The sequence below is a fragment of the Pezoporus flaviventris genome, unplaced genomic scaffold (assembly GCF_033815535.1).
Source record: "Pezoporus flaviventris isolate CSIRO_AGI_PZ_B2104156 unplaced genomic scaffold, CSIRO_AGI_Pfla_v1 ptg000089l, whole genome shotgun sequence".
Classification (NCBI taxonomy): Eukaryota; Metazoa; Chordata; class Aves; order Psittaciformes; family Psittacidae; genus Pezoporus; species Pezoporus flaviventris.
The window spans coordinates 85,780-106,916 of NW_026892637.1; the positions used below are offsets into that span (position 1 = coordinate 85,780).

Genomic DNA, 21,137 nt, shown 5'->3' on the forward strand with positions numbered 1-21,137 from the left:
AAGCAAGCAAACAAACAAACAAACCAACCTCAGTGGATTCCTCAGTGATTGAAACATCATAGTGTCACTCTAAAACTTTTGTGCCTGCCTGGGATTTATTTTGCAATGTCATTATGGTTTTTTCTTTTAAAGGCATTTCTTCTGACTCTAGTTGCTGTTTTTTCCTGCCTTGCTGATGTTGTGACTTTGGTTTAAGTAATATAACTTTGTAAAAGTAGGAAGAAAAGTAAGAATGATAATTGCATTTTCCTTAAGCCTGCAAAATTATTTTTGCTAGTTCAGTGATCTAACTTTGAGCTGGTAAAGATCACTGTTGCTGATATATTTATGTTGCAAATCACGTGTGCCATAAGCTATTCCATTATCCCTGCTCCCCTGTTGAATGTTAAAGAGATTCTTCTTCTCTACAGGTCTTGAATCACTTCTTCCCCAAATGTCTGGTGCAGCTGTATGAAAGTATTTTCTGTAAGGTGGTCTAGAACAATGTTTTGTGCGACTGGTAATACAGATGTGTTTTAGTATCCTATTTCGAAAATCACTTAGCCTGTAGAAATAGAATGCTCCATTGTTAAACAGACTGATATCAGTGTAAAATAAATGTGTACTTTGGAAACTTTTATTTTTTAAATTCTAAGACAATAGTTATATAATAAATACTACTTGAATTAATTCCAAAGATATCTCTTACTTTACTTATATATCAAGCTAACAATGCTGACAGTTCATCCAGGCCCTTTGGCTGAGACTTTAGTTCCTGTGCTACTCTAGTGTTGTGGAAGACTTGGCAGTGGGGACTTGTGCTCCACTGTTAAGGATTTTTCTCATTCAAAATTCTTTCCATCCCCATGGAGTATTTCATTAAGGAAATCCAGCCTTTGTGTTTCTAGACCATTGTCTTCACCTTTGGAAATGCTGGTGTCCCTTGATTGGATGTAGTTAGAAAGTGTGCAGTCTGTAAAGTTGGTTGAGAAGCTCAGAGGAAAAACACTTTCATACATAGAAAGACAATGTACAGTCAGTCCTCATAAACCTTCTTTATATATGTACATCGTATTTTGTATTTTACACACAGTACTATATTTATGGCAAGCATATGGTAGAATTCATCTCTGAGTATTTTTAGATAATAGGTTCAGATGAGCTATATCCCCAAGTTGTCTTTTAGCATTACTGTGTCAGTGTGTAGTTTCTTCTAACTCACAGCAAAATACTTTCTTTCTGGAATTAGTGTTTCTAGTGTAACAAATACTGTGATTTTTGTAGATGAAGTACCTTGTAACATGCCAGATTAAAAACTGGATACAAGCTAAGGAAAAGAGTACAGTGGAAAAAACCCCACTGTTTTGTGTCTGATACCACAATACCAAATATTCTTGCATATGTGAGGTGGCAGTTTAATGTAATTGGAGGAAAAAGGGATTATGAAGTCATAACAGAGCAAAGGCCATTTCTGTCTCATACAGTGAAGGCTGGTGCAACTCTGCAAAATCAGGAGGAAAATGGGATTGAAACCTTGACATCAGTGGAAATGCTTATATAAACTATAGTTTACAGATGCTGTGTTTGTGAGTTTTTTTCTCAGCTGTTAAGCATGTATACATGCTTAACGAGAGAATGCTTCTTAAATCACTTGTCTGGGATATGTTCACTTTTGCTTTTCTGTTGAATATTGTACTAATACAGTATTCTAAAATATGTAAGGTTTTTTTCAGTTCTCTTTCTTGGCACAGAGTGGTTCTAGTTTCATACGGATTTCTATGCTGTTAACATAGAAAGCTCCAGGTCATCATGACCCAAGTGTCTTTGAAAATTTTGAACAATCTGCCTTTTCCTGATTTAATTATTATCGAGTAGGAGTGCTTGATTTGCTGTAACCAGCTCCTAGAGTAGTATAATTTGAAAGTGGCAGGCCTAGGTAATTATTCTAGCCTGTGCATGTTTACATAACATATAGATACCTTAAGGACTCTAATTAAAGATGTCTTGCCCTAGGTGTATCGGTATTGTATGACTAAGACCTCCCCATTCATGAACACAGGCTCTCCTTTCTCCTTAATTACCACAGGTTGAGATGGACCATTTCCTTCTTCCACTAGGCCAAACCTCTCTCCTTCTAGTGTGCTACCTGTTTTCTTACAACCTTCTTCACTTAATCGGTGTAAAGAGTTTCACTTGCATATGACCAAACTCATTAAAAACAAACTGCTTCACTGCTACTTGCCTTTATAGCTGAAAGCTGTGAAGTAGCAGCAGTTTAGTAAAAAATTACCAAAAATATAATGGCCTGCTAAGGCAGGCCTTGCCTTAATCTTCAGAGCCAATTCTACCATGCTTGCTGTGGCAGCTTTGTTGAAAAATATTTCCATGCTTGGCATCTTTAGGACAGGTATCAGTGTTCACAGTGAGCACTGGATGATTGTGTGAGATTGAACGAATGCGTCCCTGGATGCTATCACTGTTCCTCTGGATCCCAGGATCAGTCTTCAGCAAGTTAGTGCTGAAGGTGGTGTGTATTGACAGCACTACAAATCAGAAGCAAAATGACTGCTGCTATCTACTGGGCATCATACTGACGCGCTGTGTTTTCCCACTCTTCTTTCTGCTTCTTCAGTACGTATACTCTGGGTTTTGAAGATGAGAAAATGGTGTGGGTCAGTATGAGTGTGTATGTTTGGAGTGGGGCGGAAATCATTACATGTCAGTGCAGAGCAGGAAGAGGGAGAATGGTTGTATGTCAATAATTGTTTTGGTTGTATGATTTTTATGAAAAGGTACATTTGGGCAATGTATCTTGGAGAATGTAATCTGTCGGCAAGTAATTTCATTTGTACAATCAACCAAAATTCCTTACTCTTTTCTCACTGTCATTTTGCCTTTAAAGCTGTCGCAGGATGTATTGTTCTTAGGGATTATTTCAGTTTATATGCTGAAACCAAGCCTGAAAGACCCTGGTTTTTCAATAGTACGGACTCCCTTAATGCTACATGAGACATAATTTTATAGTTGCTCTCAAAATCTTGATGGTCTTCTACTCCACACATCTATTTTTGCCAAACAGTTACCAAGTAATTTCCTGTTACATGTGGTGAGGTCAAATCCAAGACTGCCAGCTCATGATTGCTATATATTTTCACGTAGAGCTTTGTGGAGCAAACTTTAGAAACGAGGTCAGAGGTGTCTGAAGTTTTGCTTTCCGCAGATGAAGCTTTGGAAACAAAGCTGATTTTCTTTTTCCTTTTTTTTTCTGTTTTTTTTTCTTTTTTTTTCCCGCCTTTTTTTTTAAATGCCTATGTTAAACCTGCCCTTGATTATACTTCAGTAAACTGTCATCTGTATGTATTTGAATGTGTTTAGTTACTAAGACAGTAAAGGAAACACGGTGCAAGTACTGTAACAGTCTTTGCACAGCCTTTAGGTTCTGCAGGGGTTCCAGTAAGGCAGTTTCCTATTGTTTTACTATGCTGTATTTGTAGTAAATACATGAAAATTTCTTGCTGAGCTTTTAATAATAAAGTATCTTTATACCATGCTGTTTTGTAAAGTTTTTCAATGTTTCTACCTCCATTGAACTTGATGAAAAAGCCCCTTAGGGCTAACTCTTTTGAAGACTACTTCTGCTTTTTAAATTTCCAGTGTGGAAAATTTTCTTGTTTTAAGAGTTCTTATTCTCAGAAAAACTATTGGCAAATAAGTAAGATTGAGATTCTGTCAAATATGCAGTAGTTAAAATTGTCAAATCTGACAGAAGATTTTGGCAGAGGTACTGTTATCAGAGCTCCATACCCAGCTGATTGATCAGATCTTCCAGTTACTGTAATGTGAGTTCTTTGTGGAAGGCAAACTGTCTACAAGGAAGGACTGTCCATATGAAAGCTATTTCTTAATGTCTAGAAGCTTGCAGAATCTAAATTATGAATGAGTTTGTAGTGTGGGTTTGTTTGTTTTTTTTCCCCTTGTATTGCTTGTTAACTGCTGAGTATTGGGTGGAAATAAAAGTTTGATTTTTGTGTAGTATAGCAGCTTAGGGCACTTAGTGACAAAATCACATTTTCTGTATATACTCTTAAATATTTCAGAATAGGAACCATAGTATCGATTCACTCTTTGTATATATTGCCTTTACAAACATCATGGAGATGTTCTTTATTTAGAGCTTCTGTGGTAGGGTATAAACAGGTATTTTTTTTGAAGAGGAGGTAATTTCTTAGGGTAAATTGAAAACAAAATTTAAGCTCTACCTGTGCCTTTCAGAAAGGTTCTGGCAATGCAGGTTATGCCCCTTTTCTAATAATTTTTACTGACTAGATTTCAGCTATATGTTGTACACTGTGCACATGTGTAAAGGCCACAGCAGGAGTTGGTTCACAGACATCCAGAACTAATAACTTGTGTTCTGCAATTTAAATTAAAGGATTTGGAATCTGTAGATAAAAAAGGTTTTTCTATACTTGGCAAAGAGTGAGACACGGAACACAGTTAATGAGTACATTCTTTGACAACTGTAATACTTCTTGAAGTAGTTCATTTTTCTGCAGAAGTATGCTTTCATATGTTGCAGGTTGATTATCAATAAGTTTGTTATTCCAAAGGTCAAATATATTAAGAATATCTTCTGTAATAGATTCTTCATATTATTCAATATTTTGTGCTCCAACATAGTTAAACCTGTATGCTAGAATCTTTTAAAAAGAAAAAGAAAAAAAGGTAAGCCTACTTTTCCAAATATAATTTGATGTGTGATTTTCATCATCATCATGTTTCTGTGTTCAGCTGTAAGGGATTTTAAAGAGACAGAATATTCAGAAAGTGACATCTTCCCTTTGGAAGCTAACACTCTTAAATTACTTATAAATAGAGGCATCAGAAGCCTTTCAAAGTATTTCAGGTGTAAGTACTAATGTGGCTAAACCAGTAGCTGACTTGTATAGAAAGAGAATCACTATCATATAAATTGAGGTAACATTTCAAAATAAAAAATCAAATTTTTTTACTTATTGAATTCTAAAAGAAATCAAAATTTATCAAATTTTATTTAAAGATATCTAAAATAAGAAATTCTTGTTAGGAGCAGAAAACTTTAAATATCACTTAAAACTTCCTTTTCTGTTTCATGACAAAATACGTGATTTGTTGGTTTTATTATAATAAAGTTATTGACTCAGTAGATGGCACTCTTCCCTCTGAGTCACTAAGGTGCCTAGGTCATCTGTATTCAAGGTTTCCTTTTTTAAATACAGTATAGACTTGATCCCGACTACTTCTGCTCATTAAAACAAGAATATCAGTTGTCATATTATGACAAAATTTCTGTTTAATTACTACATTCTTGCTTGTCTCAATCTTCATTAGTGTTGCTGCAGGATAGCTTCCTTTTTTTTTCTCTCTGAACTGCTGTGTGTTAAAATTATGTTAAAGTAGTTTTAGCACACCCCCATACATAGATTCCTCCAGCTCCCACTTCCCAACTTGAGCTTAACAGAGCCTGGTTATCAAATCTTTCCTCCCATAACTATGTCTTATGACTTCAGTAGAGTTGTTTTCATACTAAAATGAAAATTCCCAGTGTAAAACATCAGTTACCTGTGAGGTGTGTAATTATGCCGATACTCTGCACTCATCAAAACAGGATCTCCTGCCATGACTTACCTGCTGTTTTGAAATCTGTCCTTTTTGCCCCTCATGGATCTCATACCATTTTGCGATACAGATTTGAAGTGGTGTTATTGGACACATCCTAAGTAGTATTTTCTTTTTCGTTTGAGAAGACAGAAAAAGCAGGGAAGTCCATCTTAGGCATTTTACAATGTTTAGTGAGAGCGTCCTCAGCGCAGGAATGCATGGTAGTTTATGCTGAACAGGCATAATGATCTTTGATACCCAAGTCTTATACCAGTTTTGGAGGGGTGTTAAGAAAACACTTGCTCTGGCATTGAAGTACTGAAACTGGACTGTGTTTAAATGGGGAGACTTTTTTCCCCTGTAAAACCAGGTTCTGATTAGTTCTTATGAATAATTGATTCATTAAGAAAACTTAAAAATGTAGAAACCAAAATACATTGTTTCAAATCAAATACTTCTTTGATTTTTTTCCTCCTCTTTTTTAATTCTGAAAAAAAAGCAGCAAGAAGTGATTTGCAAAAAATTGGAATAAATTCTGATCTGTTGCCACTTTAATTAGTTCCAGAACTTTGGCAGTAAGGTTTTCTGTTTCACAATGAAGTGGAATTTTGGTAGTCTGGAACCTTGCTAGTTACTCAAAAATGATGAGACTTAAGAGCTTCGTAGGTAATGGCTTTAGATTCTGTATAACACTAACTGGAGTGTCAGATCATGGCGTTAGTGAAGGAAAAATACTTGGGTCATGTAACTAAAGTATTTTTTCATCTGTTTAATTGATTTGATTTTTTCCAAAGTTGAGATGTAGTTCTTAAATGACCTACAGTTGGTAAGTTTTGGTGTTTTAAGAAATGTTGACCTAACTGATTTTTGTGGAAAGACCTTAACCTACATAAAGTAACACTGATACCAGGGACATGTGAGAGACTGTGTAATAGTGTAGACGTATGAGCAACTTACAGCAAAGTACCAACGAAATACAGGAAGTTAGCTTAGTTATATTTTGTCACACACTAAGCTCACTCAGTTAATCTTTCATTATCAATCAGCTTAGAGTTATGATATTGAAGGAAAAAATGCTTTAATGTCAGAACTAGAAGGATAGAAACTTCCAAAATTAATTCTTTCTTTCCCATATGGCCACTTACAAATCTAATTTAAAATTAGCTTTGTACTGAGTTGCTCAAGGGCTGATTAATGGACTATCCTGTGCTGCTGCTGGAGTAAAGTCTTTGTTGTAAGTATTTGTAATACTGTGTTAGGGCATCAGGTTTTTATTATTAAATCTAGTATTATCATTATTTTCGTTATTTCTGAACATTTTGTTCAGGTTGTGTTCTGAAAACTGTGGAACTTGGTGTTTCATAGAGCTGATTGCATTCAGCTTCCAGATGAGCATGATTGTTTTCCAGACCTCTTCAGATGGTTCTTTGGATAGCACTGAAGTTGCGTTTGGATGGCCTTCACACTGCCTTAGCCAGACCCATGGCAAATCTCTCACTTATTATTCTCGGCAGCTTGAGAAAGGGAGTGCTAAAGTGATTGGATAAATAGGGAGGAAGAGGTACAAGTAGTTCCTTTGCTTGCACATTAATTTAGCTGTAATGAAAGGTATTTGCTTACACTGTAATTTTAGGACAGTTAGTTCTGCTTAAAATTTGCAAGGTCATAAGTAGTGCTGACAAATACTCATTGTCCAGATTCTTTCGGAAGACATGTCTATCCTATGAGCTCTTTCAACCACCTGCCAAAGTGGAGTGGAATACACTATGCAATTCTGAACAGGATGTTTGGAAACACTAAAGAAAAATTGTACTCCAGACACTAGCAAAATGAAGGAATTCTTTGGATGTGCAAAATGCAATCTGTTAAGCCATGGAAGTGTTTATATGTCTTTGATCAAGACTGGTTTTGAAACTACTTTTGTACATTCTTTTAAGTAGCTTTAGAACTTAAATACATTTATTCATCTCTAAATTTTTAAATTTTTAATAACATTTATTTCATATGTTTTGGTTTAGGCAATTATAAGTTCTTCAAAGAAAAAGTAGGAATTTTGATTAAAATACTTATATTCATGAATGACTTGTATTTCTCGAGTAAAGCCACCCTTAACGTTAATAGCAACACTAAAGTAATTAAGACTTAACAAATTAAGAACAAGGCTATTTTGTGCACCAGAAATTACAGTTAATATGTAATATAAATAAATATAAATAAAAAAACCCCAAAACAAACTGGTATTTTCTGCATGTTATCCAACCTCTTTCCCAGCATCCTTAATTTATTAAACTTATGTGTTGAACCTTATTTCTTGTATAATTTGGATAGAAGTGTTTCAATTCACTAATTTTATGTAAATCAAAGTGATAAGATAATTTTGTCATTTTGAAACAGTGAAATTCTCCATATTTTTCAGCCACAATGGAGATAAATACTTCATTGGATATTAACTTTTCTTGTTTGCAGACCTTATGGTACTTATTTGCATCTGTTTATAATGGGTTAACTACATTAATTGAAAAAAAGTTACTGAGTTGGAAAAGGTAAAGCATATTTATCTTCTTTCAGCTTGAACTTCTTGGATTTCTTATAGTTAGTGTTTTATGCAGTTGTGTTGTGTTTGCAGAAGAGTGTCTTACAGGACAATGTCAGGTGCTTAAAACAGTCAATTAATTGGGGGACTGTGGTTCAAGGGGTTTCATATGTAGTTGTTAGTAAGATGTAGGATTGTTCCAACTCAAAGTGGAATGGGAGGGAGACTGACTTCCTCCTCCTTCCCATTTTCTGTGTTAGTAAAATATTTAAACTACAGTGACTATGGCTGTAAAGAAATTTCCATTTTGAGTATGTAATTGGCTTTCATTTTCAATGAATATTCTGAAGACTTGTAACTTTTACTATTCCATAATTATTAAATAAACATTTCAAAGATTTTCAGATAGCAGCTATTTCGATTCTGTGGGATTCAGGTTGGAAGGGACTTTTGAAGGTCTTTGCTCCAATGTCCTCCTCTAAGCAGGGTGAGCTATGAGATCGATTATTCTTTTAATGACATCTGTAGAGGAAACTAAACTAATTTCGGAAATACAACTGCAAGTGTTTGTGCAAAAGAAAAAAAAAAGAGGTTTGTGTGTAAATGCTTAGTGGGCTTAATAAAATTACTGAAGAAGTATTTATTTTTCCACTTCAAGATAGGTTAGCTTAGGAAGTCTAGTTTGCAAAAGTAAGACTTGAATAATGTACGAAAAGTTAAAATTAAAGAACTGGTGAGGAATTCCTTTTGACAACTGGTAGTTTGAATATGGAAGCTTGGTTTGAAGAATTTATACACAGGGAAAGGAATCTGCCAGGTGCATCCCGTTACAAGATGGATCACTGTTGCTGCAGCCCATTTTCTTTCTTAGCTTAGTACTGAGCCTTTTGTCATTCCTTATTGGTAGAAGTACTAAAATACATTGCACCTGCTTCACTCTTACGTTCTTTAAGGTATGGGGCACTAAGTATGTATGATATGTATGTATGTCTTGATAGACACTGTAGACTGATCGCAACTTTTATGCAGTAAGAATAACATTCTTTGTGAAGAGCCACTGTTGTAAAGTAAGTTACTGTTCTCATGGTACTCCGCCATTCATTTGCAATGGTTAGTTGCTGTTGTCATTGAAATGATTTGTAAAAAATAAGCTAGACAGAAAATGAGAAGTTGCAGATATATGTTGCAGATATGCAACACAGATTTCTTTTGTCTTGACTGGAAGAAGTATTTCTTCCTGCTGTGTATAGTTTGGAGAAGAAGATGAATCAAAGATTTACATGAAGTTCTGGACAGGATGCATGGATTCATCTTTTTGATACAGAAAGATTTCAGAGATCAGTCTCAGGTGCATAATTTCCATTTATCAGCACATTAAAAAAAACACCCCAAACAACATCCTCTCCCTTCCACCCCTGGAAAAAAAAAATCCAACCCAAATTAAGTTCCTTTTGGTTTTAATACGACTTTTGGTTACCCTTTGGAAAGATACTTTCTCACAAACTTTGACAGTTTCTCAGTCATGTTATTATTACTGTAGACCTATTCTTTGTTCACTTCTTTTAAACTTACCTTTGTAAAACAGTCATTACTTCTGCTACCATTCTGTCATTGTGCATTTCTCTCAGTTCACAGGCAGTCTTCAAAATTTGTTAGCTGTAGAACTCAGCAGCAGCCTATTTGGTGGTATTTACGCATGCAATCTGGAGAACTGTCACAGACGTCAAGCACTTGATTGACTTTTTATTCTTTAAGTACTGGCAATCAAATTAGTTGCTGTCATTTCTTGATGAGCAAGAATCCTGTATTGTTTTACAGAAACAAACACTAAACTTCTGCAATAGATTGTTTTGAGTTTGCCATTAGAACAAAAATTTCTTTTGATGCTAGTCAGAGTTAAATATCTGAATGGAGTCATTGTCTTTCTTTCTGACCTTAAGAAGTCAGCAAATAGATTTTATTCCATTCACTGAAGCTTTTAATTACTGCACTAAGCTACTGAAATTTAGCTCTCTGTGTAAACACAACTCTGTCATTACCCAAATTCCTTGTGATTGTTTATTTGGGCCCAGGAACAGGGCTTATTGTTCTCATCATGTTCATGAAAAACAAGTCATAATAATATATGCTTAAGAGTTTCAATCCTTTTAGAGAAATTTTGTAAAAAATATCAACCAGAAGTTGGGGGGCGTGTGGTGGGAATCACTGGTGGTCTTTCCTCTTTTGATTCTATTATTTGATAATACAATTTTGCAGAGAAGATTTGGGCTACTTGTAAAATATACATTGTTAATCCAGAAAAATAAGTATTAACAATTGTTTGGAAAAAGAATAAAGAACCTTATTATGCTATTGTGTAAACTGGGCATGATATGCCTATGTCTTGAATAGTTCATGTCATTCTGGCCTTCTAATCTCAAAAAGTTTTAGGAGGATTGGAAGAGAGAAGGATGATAAAAAAATGCAGAAATTTCTTTACAAGGAATGACTTAAGTTGAGGATTCCTTGGAGGAATCAAATTTTGGAAAAGTAGAATTTGAGAGATTATTCCAGTGATCTACAAAGTTACAGATTGTATGAAGTGCATAAACAAGGAACACTATTCATTGTGTCTTTCAGTGCAAGAACTAGAGGCTGACCAGTTAACCTAGCAGAAGAAAGGCTTAAAACAAGAAGGGAGGCAACCCTTTGTGCAAGAGTTAGCTGATGTTAAAACTCCTTGGCAAGTCACTTTGTGGAAGCTGGGTACATGCATAGGTTGAAAGGTTGCCTAGGAAAGTTTACAGAAGAAAAATCCATTGAGAGTTACTAATATCCAGAAGCACGTGTGTCTCAAAAAATTGGAGCTGAAAATAGTTGAAGATGGGGGAGTATTGGGGTAGATGCCATTTTATACTTGCCCTGGTGTTATTCTTTCTGCGACATTCTTGTAGACCATCATGTAGGCAGGATATCAGGATAGTGGAATCTTTGGTCTGGCCCATGTTGCAATTCTTGTATTATCTTTGTAGCAGGTGTGGTCTGTATACCTTGTACCCTAACGAACTGCTGCTCAAGTACTCATCTTGTACTCATACAATACAGTGTAAGGGCAGATATAGTGGACATTCTGTGTATAAAGACATGTCATCTTCAGAGGAACTTGTAAACTAATCATTTACAATATTCAGAAAGTTAGAAAAGGAGGGTAGGCAAAAGCTTATAAATATATCTTCAATATGTTATTGCTATAATTTATCTCATTTATTTCTGTACGTTGTACAGAACTAAAATTTGGTTAGTAATCATAGCTGCTAGCTGTGTTTCCCTTCTGCCAAAGGTCTAGACTAGTGGCTTCCTATAAATGGTTTAGCATAATATTTTCTGCTGTGTGGCAGGATGCCCCCAACCGCGCCTGTGTAATTAGTTTTGCTAGTCTTCCTTTTTCCAAGACATTGTTGCAGTAGCAAGCTCTAAAAAGCATGGCCCTGCAAGCTGCTTGAGCTGCTCTGAGTTGATGTGCTTTGAACAAAAGCTTTATGTGTTAGTTGCCAGACTTTTCCCAAATGCACTGATAGAAAAATTACTAGCATTGTGCTTGGAGTAGATATGCAGAAATTGCTGTTCTGTTCTCTAGGCCGGTTTTAGCTAATCACATCCATGTAACTGTGTCTAAATTTTGGCTCAGTACTGACAATGCAGTAAAAGTGTGGAATCCCTTGTGAGGAATGAATAGTGCAAGTTAAGTATTACCCTACATTCTGGTGATAATGAAAATGCTGAATCTCAGTTGTTTCTGGTAAGGAAGTCACAATTGCCCAGATAGGTAGCTCTACATTTCTGGGGCACTAGAATAAAAACCTTTACTATGGATCAGGAGGAGTCCCATGGAAAGAAAATTAGATACACCACAGAAAAGTTTAGAAACACTTCTTGTAGTTCTGCTAGATTTAAACCCTTTTTTTTTTTAATGGGTTCACAGTCTTCAGCTTGCAAACTTTGTGCCTATCATAACTGATTTTCAAATTTATACAGTTTTGAAATCTAAATATGGTTTATCCAGATAATTGTTTTTTTTTAATGATTCTGTTGAAAAATGCCTGGTTGAAGCATCTCAGTATTGAAGGGGACCTAAAGCCTGGTGTGAAATTGAATTAACATATTCTGGAGAAGAAGTATGGATTCATTTAATTTTGGGCTATAACTGCTAGAAGGTCTGGAGCACCTTTTGTATGATGGCTTATGCTGTCTGTACTGTTGTCAGTAAAGTGATAGCAAAATACTGAAGACTGTCAAACCTCTTGAGCTTGGATGCTGATGTTAAATGCAGAAGCACAGAACTTGGTGCAGGGTATAAAATGGAAAGAAACAAGATGGAGCTTTGAGTAGCAGCCCTAGGCTGAGCCTATTGGTGCTGCTATGACTGCCATCAGGATATCCCTCAAAATTATGTTTATAGCAGGATTAGCCTATATACTACTTGACAGCAGCTTGAGCCATCAGTTGATCTCTGGTAATCTTAATGCTGTAGAGAGGGAACTCTGCTGCAGCCTGTGTTGACTGCAGATCACAAAATAAAATACAAGGAGAAGGGACGAATGAGATAGAGCAGCAAGCCTGTACATGTTGGACACAAAAAAGGAAAAAGGAAGAGAAAAGGTCTAATGGTGGAGAAATCAAGGCAGAGCAGAGCGTGATGTTGCTAGTCCAAGGCCTGCAAGTTCCTGGCTGTTTCTTCAGTGCTGGATTTGCTTATAAAGCTGTCTCCAGAGTAGCTCTAGAGTCTACTTGGGCAACTAAAATAGTCTAATGAGTTTGTACAATGTTAATTTGATGTCACAATATTGTGATTGAGCTGATAATTTCTTAATTTGTATAGTAATGTATGACCTACAGGAAGATTCTGATTAGAAGAATGTGGGGAAGGGAAGTATTTTGTCTTTTCCAGATTATCTAGATGATGTTACCGATATGTCAGCAGACAGCAAGTAATTACCTGTATGTTATGTTTATGCTGATCTTAATCCACTGAATAGTACTTTCAAAGGAGCAAAGATTGCTTTACAATAGCTGTAATACCTGAGTCAGTCAACAGTATTGATGCTGTTCGAGTTGTGTTGGGTTTGGTTTTTTTGTGGGGAGGGAGATGTTTGGATTTTGGTTTGGTGGCTTTTTTGGTGGTTTTTTGTTTTTGTTTTTGTTTTAACACTAGCAGAGTACTGACTAGTGTTTTTAAGTTTCTATAAGTGTCTGGCTGAAAACTAGGTTGTGATCTAACAGTTTGTAGCACTTATTATTGTGTACTTACTTTATTGTCTTATCGTTGCTGTAGGTGGTAAGGACATATTTGTATGTGAGGATCATGGCTAACACTGGAAAAGGAAGCTGTTAGTGTGGGTGGCTGTAGAATAAACCCTGAAAAGCACCAAACATGTATATCGATACAGCTAGGCTTAGAAAGCAGAAGATGACTAAAAAACCTGAATGTATTATTTCTTCAAAATAATAAGAATTTAAAGTTCTCTGATTTTTGATGACTTTTTACCAGTGATTTGAAATGGTGTAGGGTATCGCTCAAGCTGAGAACCATCTCTGGGTCCTCATCTTGTCTTTAGAAATATTTTTGTTTACAAACTCACTTATGAAGTGTTCCATTTTCATGTAATTAGTATCTTTTGCAATACCTCTGCTATATGCTTGCATGACACATCAGTGGTGTTGAAGAGAAACCTCTCTGTTGATATGTTTTTTTTTATTAATAAGTAAGAATTCATTTAGACACTTGAGGAGTGCAATTTACATTGAGGGAATCTTTTATTAAATCATAATCTCAAAAACAGCTTTTTATATCTGTCCTAAGTACACCGATAATACTGCTGATCATAGTAAATTTGCAACTGCTATTCCAATGTTAACATTGCCAAAATTGATGAAGGCAAATGACAGCATTAAAAAATCTGTTTCAGAATGGAGTTTATTTTCACTTTCATGACTACATTTGCAGTTTAGAAAAAGTAGTATGGAGATATTTTATCTACAGTGCAGTTATTAAAAATACATCTTTTCATATAAACGAGGAGAAGTAGAACTTAGAGCACTACAGTTTTTCTAGCTGAAACTCAGAATTTCATTTTATCTACCCAAGCTAAGTATCAGAAGAAAGTCCAGTAGAACCAGACTTTGGTTGTCTATGGCAGTTTCAAAGACATGGAAAACTAATAATAATAGAAAAAAGTTATTTCTGTTGAGTGATGTGTAACATGTATATTATTCTTTTACTTCCTTGGTTTGAATAAGTCTTTTTGGTTTGTGGTTTTTGAGGAAGAAACTAAATAAGACTTGTATTTTAAGGCAGAATGCTGTTGTGGTATACCACTTTCTCTAAGGCTAAGGATATACTGCAGTAAAGCTTTTAGAAAGACATCAACAGGTATTTATTGTGTTACAAAGAGTATTGCCGTTTGCAACCTGTGCAAATCTAATCAATTAGCAAATTGTCTTAAGAATGGTGAACTGTTAAAGAATTGTGATACAAAGCTTTTTATAAAAACAGGCCTAAATTCGGCATTTATGACTTACCTTTCCACACGGTTCTCTAGCATTAGCAACATTGTCTGCACTTGCAGAACAGCCTCCTTTTACTCATAGCCAAGTATATGCGTGCAAAAGAATAGGATGAAACTATAATCTACTAACTGTTTGGGTTTTTTTAATTTCTTTTAATTAATTTTTATTTTCCATGACTTAAAAATAGGAGTTGGAATTGTCAGATAGCTTGAGGTTTTTGATCCCTTTAAAGGAAGCCTGAGGTTTCAGTTTAATTCAGCAGTACTTCATAGTTCTAGGTGTTGCAACTAAGTTAACTTATTTTTATTTATTATTTATTTAGTGGGGGGTTTTGTTTTGTTTTTTTTTCTGTTTTATTTGTTTTGGGATTTTTGCCTAGTCTGTTAATACTTCTTCAAATATGAAATACATGATGGGGTATGTAGGTAAATCATGTTGCATAGCATGAAGAATTGAAAATAAAAAAGATCAAATTCTAATGGACCTGTTGTGTTTATTGTTGAGCAAGGGTATAAGAAATGAACAGTCCTTATTTGAATAGGTTATGGTTGAAACCTACAGTAATAAAAAGTAAATGTCAAAAAGTATAATTTGGTTTACAGCAAATGAAAAATAAAACCTTAATTTCAGAGGTAACACATTTGGAAATGTTCCTTAAAAATGAACTCTTAATAATTCGTACTAGTTAGCTGTGTTCCCTCATAGGCTAGAACCAGTTCTTTAGGCTTTATTTTGTTTTCTGACAACCTTTTCAAGCAGGTCAGTTGTCAAATCCTGTAGTATTTCCTACATATGAAGAGCTTTATGTCTAGTCATACCTTTCTGTTGGTTTTGTCTAGCCTCAATTTCTTACTTCATGTACATTTTACATTTATATTCCAGCCATCTTTGTAGGCTTTTTCTCAGCAGTTTCCTGTGATTATGTCTTTTGTTTCTTAAAATCTTTTTCATTAACTGAAGCTGAGAAGTGACTTCAGGTTCATACCTGTGTAAGGGTAAGCATGTTGAGGACATAAGGGCAGCTTTTCAGCTCTGCTTAAATCGATGACAGCATTTTACTTGAGTTTAGTGGAGCTGGCTTTCTTCTTAAAGATCCATTTTGTGTAAGGATCTGTGCCTTCAATTGTTTTCTTCCCATTCCCACTGGATATTGAAAAACATTAGAAAACCAGTACTTCCTGTATACTGCACAGACTTCCTTGTGTTCAGTTCTAAACCACATTTTAAAGAATTCGACCTATTTTGTATTTTCTCACTAAATAAGCCTGAGCCCTGTCTGCTTTTTTGGGGGGATAATTTTACATGAACTTCAGTAGGTTTAGATTCACACTTCTTCCTAAATGCAGAAATAAGTTAGCTTTTTTAAATATGTCAAAGGCGGGAAATAGTAAAATCTTTCTGCCTGTCTGTATCTGTTTATGACATGCAAAACTTGCTAGTTTGATCACCTCCCCTCTCCAAACAGCAAATGGAAATTGAGAGCTTTATGTACAGATAGGATGGCAGAGTTTGATCCACCTTGATGAGATCAGTGCATGTGAACACTCAGTTCAAAACTGGAGCTGAATCCCACAAACTGCTCCACACTCAAAACCTTTAAAAATCACAGGAATTCCATGTGGTCACAGTGGTCTACATGCATAGAGAGAGTTTGCTGAGTTTGTTCCAAGTTTTAAGCTTTGCTTTTTTGTCCATGGATTTGGCTTACAGACAGACCTTAACTCTTTTAGGACTGAAAGATACATGTCTTGTGATCAGACTCTGATGTGATAACAATCCCTAGATCATTTTAGCAGAACTGTCTGGTGGCCTGAAATTAGTAACTATTTGGGTTAAAAAATTAAAGAGTAAAGATAATATCTTTTCATCTTTGTTTCCACTCACCATTCAAAAGAATGGAAATATTCTGAAAAGAGTAGAAATTATTCTGAAATACAGAGCAAGGAAATTAGTATTAAGTTTTTGAAAATCAAAGTTGCTGTAAGAATGTTGTCATATCACTAGCCCTGTCACAAGATTGTACATTCAAACTACGATGATGTAATTAATGAATTGGCTGCTGCATGACCATTGCTGTTAGTATTAGCTATGCTGCAGAAAACATTTTAGTTCCATTTTCAGTTTCAGATACTTCCTTGTTAAAAACATTTTAATTCCATTTTCAGTTTCAGATACTTGTTTGTTAACTGCACACAAACTCATTGAGCTTCTGCATTTGAAGGATTGTATCTAAAATTATGAAAATTGTCCTTTGAAGACGGTATTTATCTTTTGGCAAAAGTTTTTTTTTCATTTTAGATTGCTATAGTATACTCTTTAAGACTCAAATAATCATTACAAAAAATGAGAAGGAAAATATAATGGCATTTCCTAACATGATTTTTTTAAATATCTAATTGTTGGTGTAACAATTCACAGTTGCAGTTTTTAACTAGAATCAAAGTTTAAGCAGTAGGACTTACAATTAATATTGTTTACTTGGTAAGTCTGAGACTGTGATTCCAGTTATGTTCACACAGTAGAAGTGTTTTGAATCACTAGAAGTCTATACAGATGCTGCTGTGACTTTGTAATAGCATGGTAGACTGCGTTATGGAGCTGGTGATTACAAAGATCCACTTTAACCATTTTTTTCTTACTGGCAGGTGTCCCACTGGCCTGAGGCCAGCGGCTGTGAGTATACTGCAACTTGCGGTTTACACCAGAGTGTAGAAAATGCCGACACCAGCTGCCTGCACAAAATTAAGCTGATTGCGGTCTGACAACTTGAACTATGATACAGATATGTGATAAGTATACAAAATATCTTAAAAATTTGATTCTCTGACATATTTTATCTACTTTTTTTTTCCTTAACAGATACGATATCTGCACTTACAAAAACAAGCCTTGTGGAACGCTGGGTAAGATTATAAAGAGAAATTGCAGCTTCTATTTGCTGTTTCCTTGCTTTTTAGTCAGCTATTGATTTATTGACTGATCAGATATTTTAAAATTCATGCTTTCAAAATTTTGCAGATGTATAAATATGAACAATGATAAGTAACCTAGGTGGGTCTTTGATACGTTGCTGGATTTTTAAATTAAGTAAGCTGCTTCTGTGGCAGCTGTAGTTCTGGTAAAACATAGCAAATGACTCAAACTTACTTCTTACAGAAGAGAACTTGCTGTTTATTTCATTTGACCTTTCTCTGTGAACTAGTTAAAAATACAGGTAAAAGGCTTCAGAAAATTCAAACACCAAACAAATAATGAAAAAAAAGCCTTACAAAAGAAACAGTCTTAGAGGTTTACACTATCGCTCTGTTGTACACAGGGAGTACATCTTCAGATTGTTCCTTTCACAGACTTAAGAGAAAAATACCATGATGTATAAATTACAGTGATACAAATTACAGTAACATTGAAACTCCTTAAAACAATACTTTGACAATGAAGAATCACATAGCAACCTTAGGTGCAGGATGGAGAGCTATCGTTCTCTCCGTACCTTAATTTGTCACCAGAAGTTATTTACTATACTATGGTTACTATCTTTGATAGTGCTTTGATACATGAAAGAAACATTGTTCAAAGAATAATGTAACATTCATACCCATTTTTTTTCAATACACATCCTTGCAGAAGGCTCTTTCTCAGAAGACAGAATTCTAATTTGACTAGTTCAGATTATTAATACTTTTCTCAGAGCTCATAACTTGCTTTGTCTTTCTGTGTATTATTAGGTATGCTTTGATAGCCTTAACTCATGTTAATTTTTCCACAAGTCCTGCTTAAGTCAGCGCAGTGCATCTGGCACAGGGATGTAGTTAGAGAAAGGTACTAGAATTTTGCCTGCTGTAAATATAAACACTATCCACAGCATGTTTTAGTAAGACAGATGATGCTGATGAATTTCTAAATGTAACTGATTTCCTTTAACATCTGTGTGGAGGAGACAATGCTGAAGAGACTGCCCATATTCATGTCATACAGTTGTCTTTGCAGGTGTTAAAGGAGTAAAATTTGGAAGAGCGTACATTCACGCATGCACTATTTGATATTTTTGTGTGATATTTTTAACGCAGATCATTAGTGTACTATTTCTTACTGTATCAGACTTTTGGCATAAAGGCAAATTCTGCTTCACTTGAATCCAGCATAACAGAGAACTGACTTTGGCAGATGTTCTGTTAAACAAAAGGCTTGATTTTGTTTCAAAATAAAAATCACGTGTGTTGTCAGCTCCAACTCGGTGTTACAGAACCCTTGGCAGCACCACCATGATATTTCTTTTTGCTTATAGGCATTGAACTGGGGAAGAGACAAGGCTCTGTGGCCCTCTTTTGCTAGGCATTTAATATGCTTAGGTCCCACTGACCTCTAGTAACTGAAGTTACGTATATATTTAAGGAGTCTATGAAGAGAAGTCTCAGAGAAGGCTTGATACTATTCCAGTTTCTAAACCAGAGAATCTTTCATGGAACTCTTTAGAAAAGATGGATGTTTTTTTGCAGCACATCTGTGGCTCCCGTGAAGGACAACTTCTTTTTTAAAGCCACAGATTGAGTTCTTGACTCGATATCTGTCACTTTCTGCAAGCATAGTATAGAATTATGTTAATCTGGTCCTGTTAGTTACTGAAGCAAGTGCTCAGTTGTATGATCTGAAGGTGGAGATTACTTCATCGCTCAGATGTGGTGGTCTTTCCAGGGGAACATGGCAGTTGGCATGTTAGTATTACCATCGTGTTTCCAGAATGACCTACTCAATTACAGTAGCATAGGTGAACTGCTATTACTGTATTTTCTGCAAGTTGCATGCTGCAAAAAATGCATAGATTTTTCTCTATGGGTAGTCTTCTTCTGATATTGTAGCCTGTCCTCAGGGGTGTGTCTACATTGATGTTTTGTGGGTTTTTATAGCAGTAATATGCTGTTTTGATGCAGCTTCTACATTGTCACCCTTTGCCCATGTCACTTTTGTTATCAGAGTAGTTTTAGTGTGTGCAAACTAGTTTTGTTACAGAGAAAACTAAGTCAGAATGCATATTTCCCAGATGCTCTATATAAATCACCACAAGGCCTGTATTCTCATGACATTCTGTAACATTTTTTCTTTTTAGAAGCTTTAAATGACATGTGTAGTGGATATGTTTACCCTCTGAGAGTAGACTAGACCAGAGGACAGTGTTCAACCTACATAACAAACATATGTGAGGAGCCTCAGTATCAGTTCTTTGCTCAGCTGACACTCTCCTATGGCTCCAAATTATTTGTTAATGTGGACACAGTCAGGAACCAATTGTCATTTTACTACTGGCTTACTGTTAATCCAAACAGAATAATTTAAAGTGCCAGCTCATATAAAGAGTATGATTTATCTCTTCCACTCTCTCTGCTCCATTCCCTCTACCCCTCAACCAAACTTACACTTTTACTGGTAATTTTTATTACAGTGTAGTTAGCTAGGCATGTAATTTCTTTGAAGAAAGGATTACTGCTTCTTTCAGATAAGAAACTCAAGGGAGAAATAAATTAAATAAATCTGATGTTTAGAGCCTTCTCTAGTGGCACTGGGTTATGACTGCAGTGTGTTTGTATGATTCTTCAGCATCTGTTGCTGAAGAACATGTAAGATCAGAAGAACCATATTCTGTAAATGCCAGTGGTTTTCTCTTGCTAAGTAAAGTTTTTAAAAGCACATGTAATACAGTAAGGTTTTAATTCCAGAAGATGATGGGTGATAAATAGAAAAGACTTGCATGGTCGAATGAATGCTTGTTATTAACATGTCTCTTCTCTCTTCATTGATGCATTCAGTTTTGTTTCTTTAATTTTTTTAACCTACCGTGTGGGACTTTTTGTAGCTGAAAAAGTTGCTTGTATGTTTTTATGAACCCACTAAACTTAAACAGATTTCTTTAGAAAAATAATGTGGATACATTTTGCTTTCTTCAGGCTCAAGAATGTTAAAATAGAAATGCTTTCTTAAATTCCCTCTCCTGGCTCAAGTTACTAGGTGGTCCCAAGTTACCAGAAGTAAAATTTATAAATCTAACCCCTAGTCTAGACATTTTCCAGCACTGACTGCAGTTCAAAAAATATTAATGTCTAGCCGGCAAAGTGAAATTCCCCCCAGTGATTTTGCAAATGACTAGAAAGTTAACCTTTTGCCAACTGCTCCTTCTGTGCATAGAGGTTATTAAAAAGAATCCAGGCATTTATAACTAGCACTTTTAAGACTGAAACACCTTGGCATGACCCTTTGTGTCTCCTTCTGTTTATTCAGGCTTGGCCTCTGTGGCTGGAATGTGTGAGCCTGAAAGGAGCTGCAGCATTAATGAAGACATTGGCCTAGGTTCAGCTTTTACCATTGCACATGAGATTGGTCACAAGTGAGTGAGTTTAAAAAAAGAATATGTTTTAATGTATCACCTTTTTAATACTAGATTAATAAT

The 21,137-nt window shown here is 35.4% G+C and overlaps 1 protein-coding gene across 3 annotated transcripts in view; it reads left to right on the forward strand.

The window, feature by feature from the left end:
* The window catches only part of ADAMTS6 (ADAM metallopeptidase with thrombospondin type 1 motif 6), a 151,757-nt gene that overhangs the window by 37,592 nt on the left and 93,028 nt on the right, over positions 1-21,137 (forward strand). For all 3 annotated transcript variants that reach the window (XM_061475698.1, XM_061475700.1, XM_061475699.1), the window contains exons 8-9: positions 17,558-17,601; positions 20,969-21,074. In XM_061475698.1, the coding sequence (XP_061331682.1) occupies positions 17,558-17,601; positions 20,969-21,074 (150 nt within the window). The remainder of the gene's footprint in view (positions 1-17,557; positions 17,602-20,968; positions 21,075-21,137) is intronic.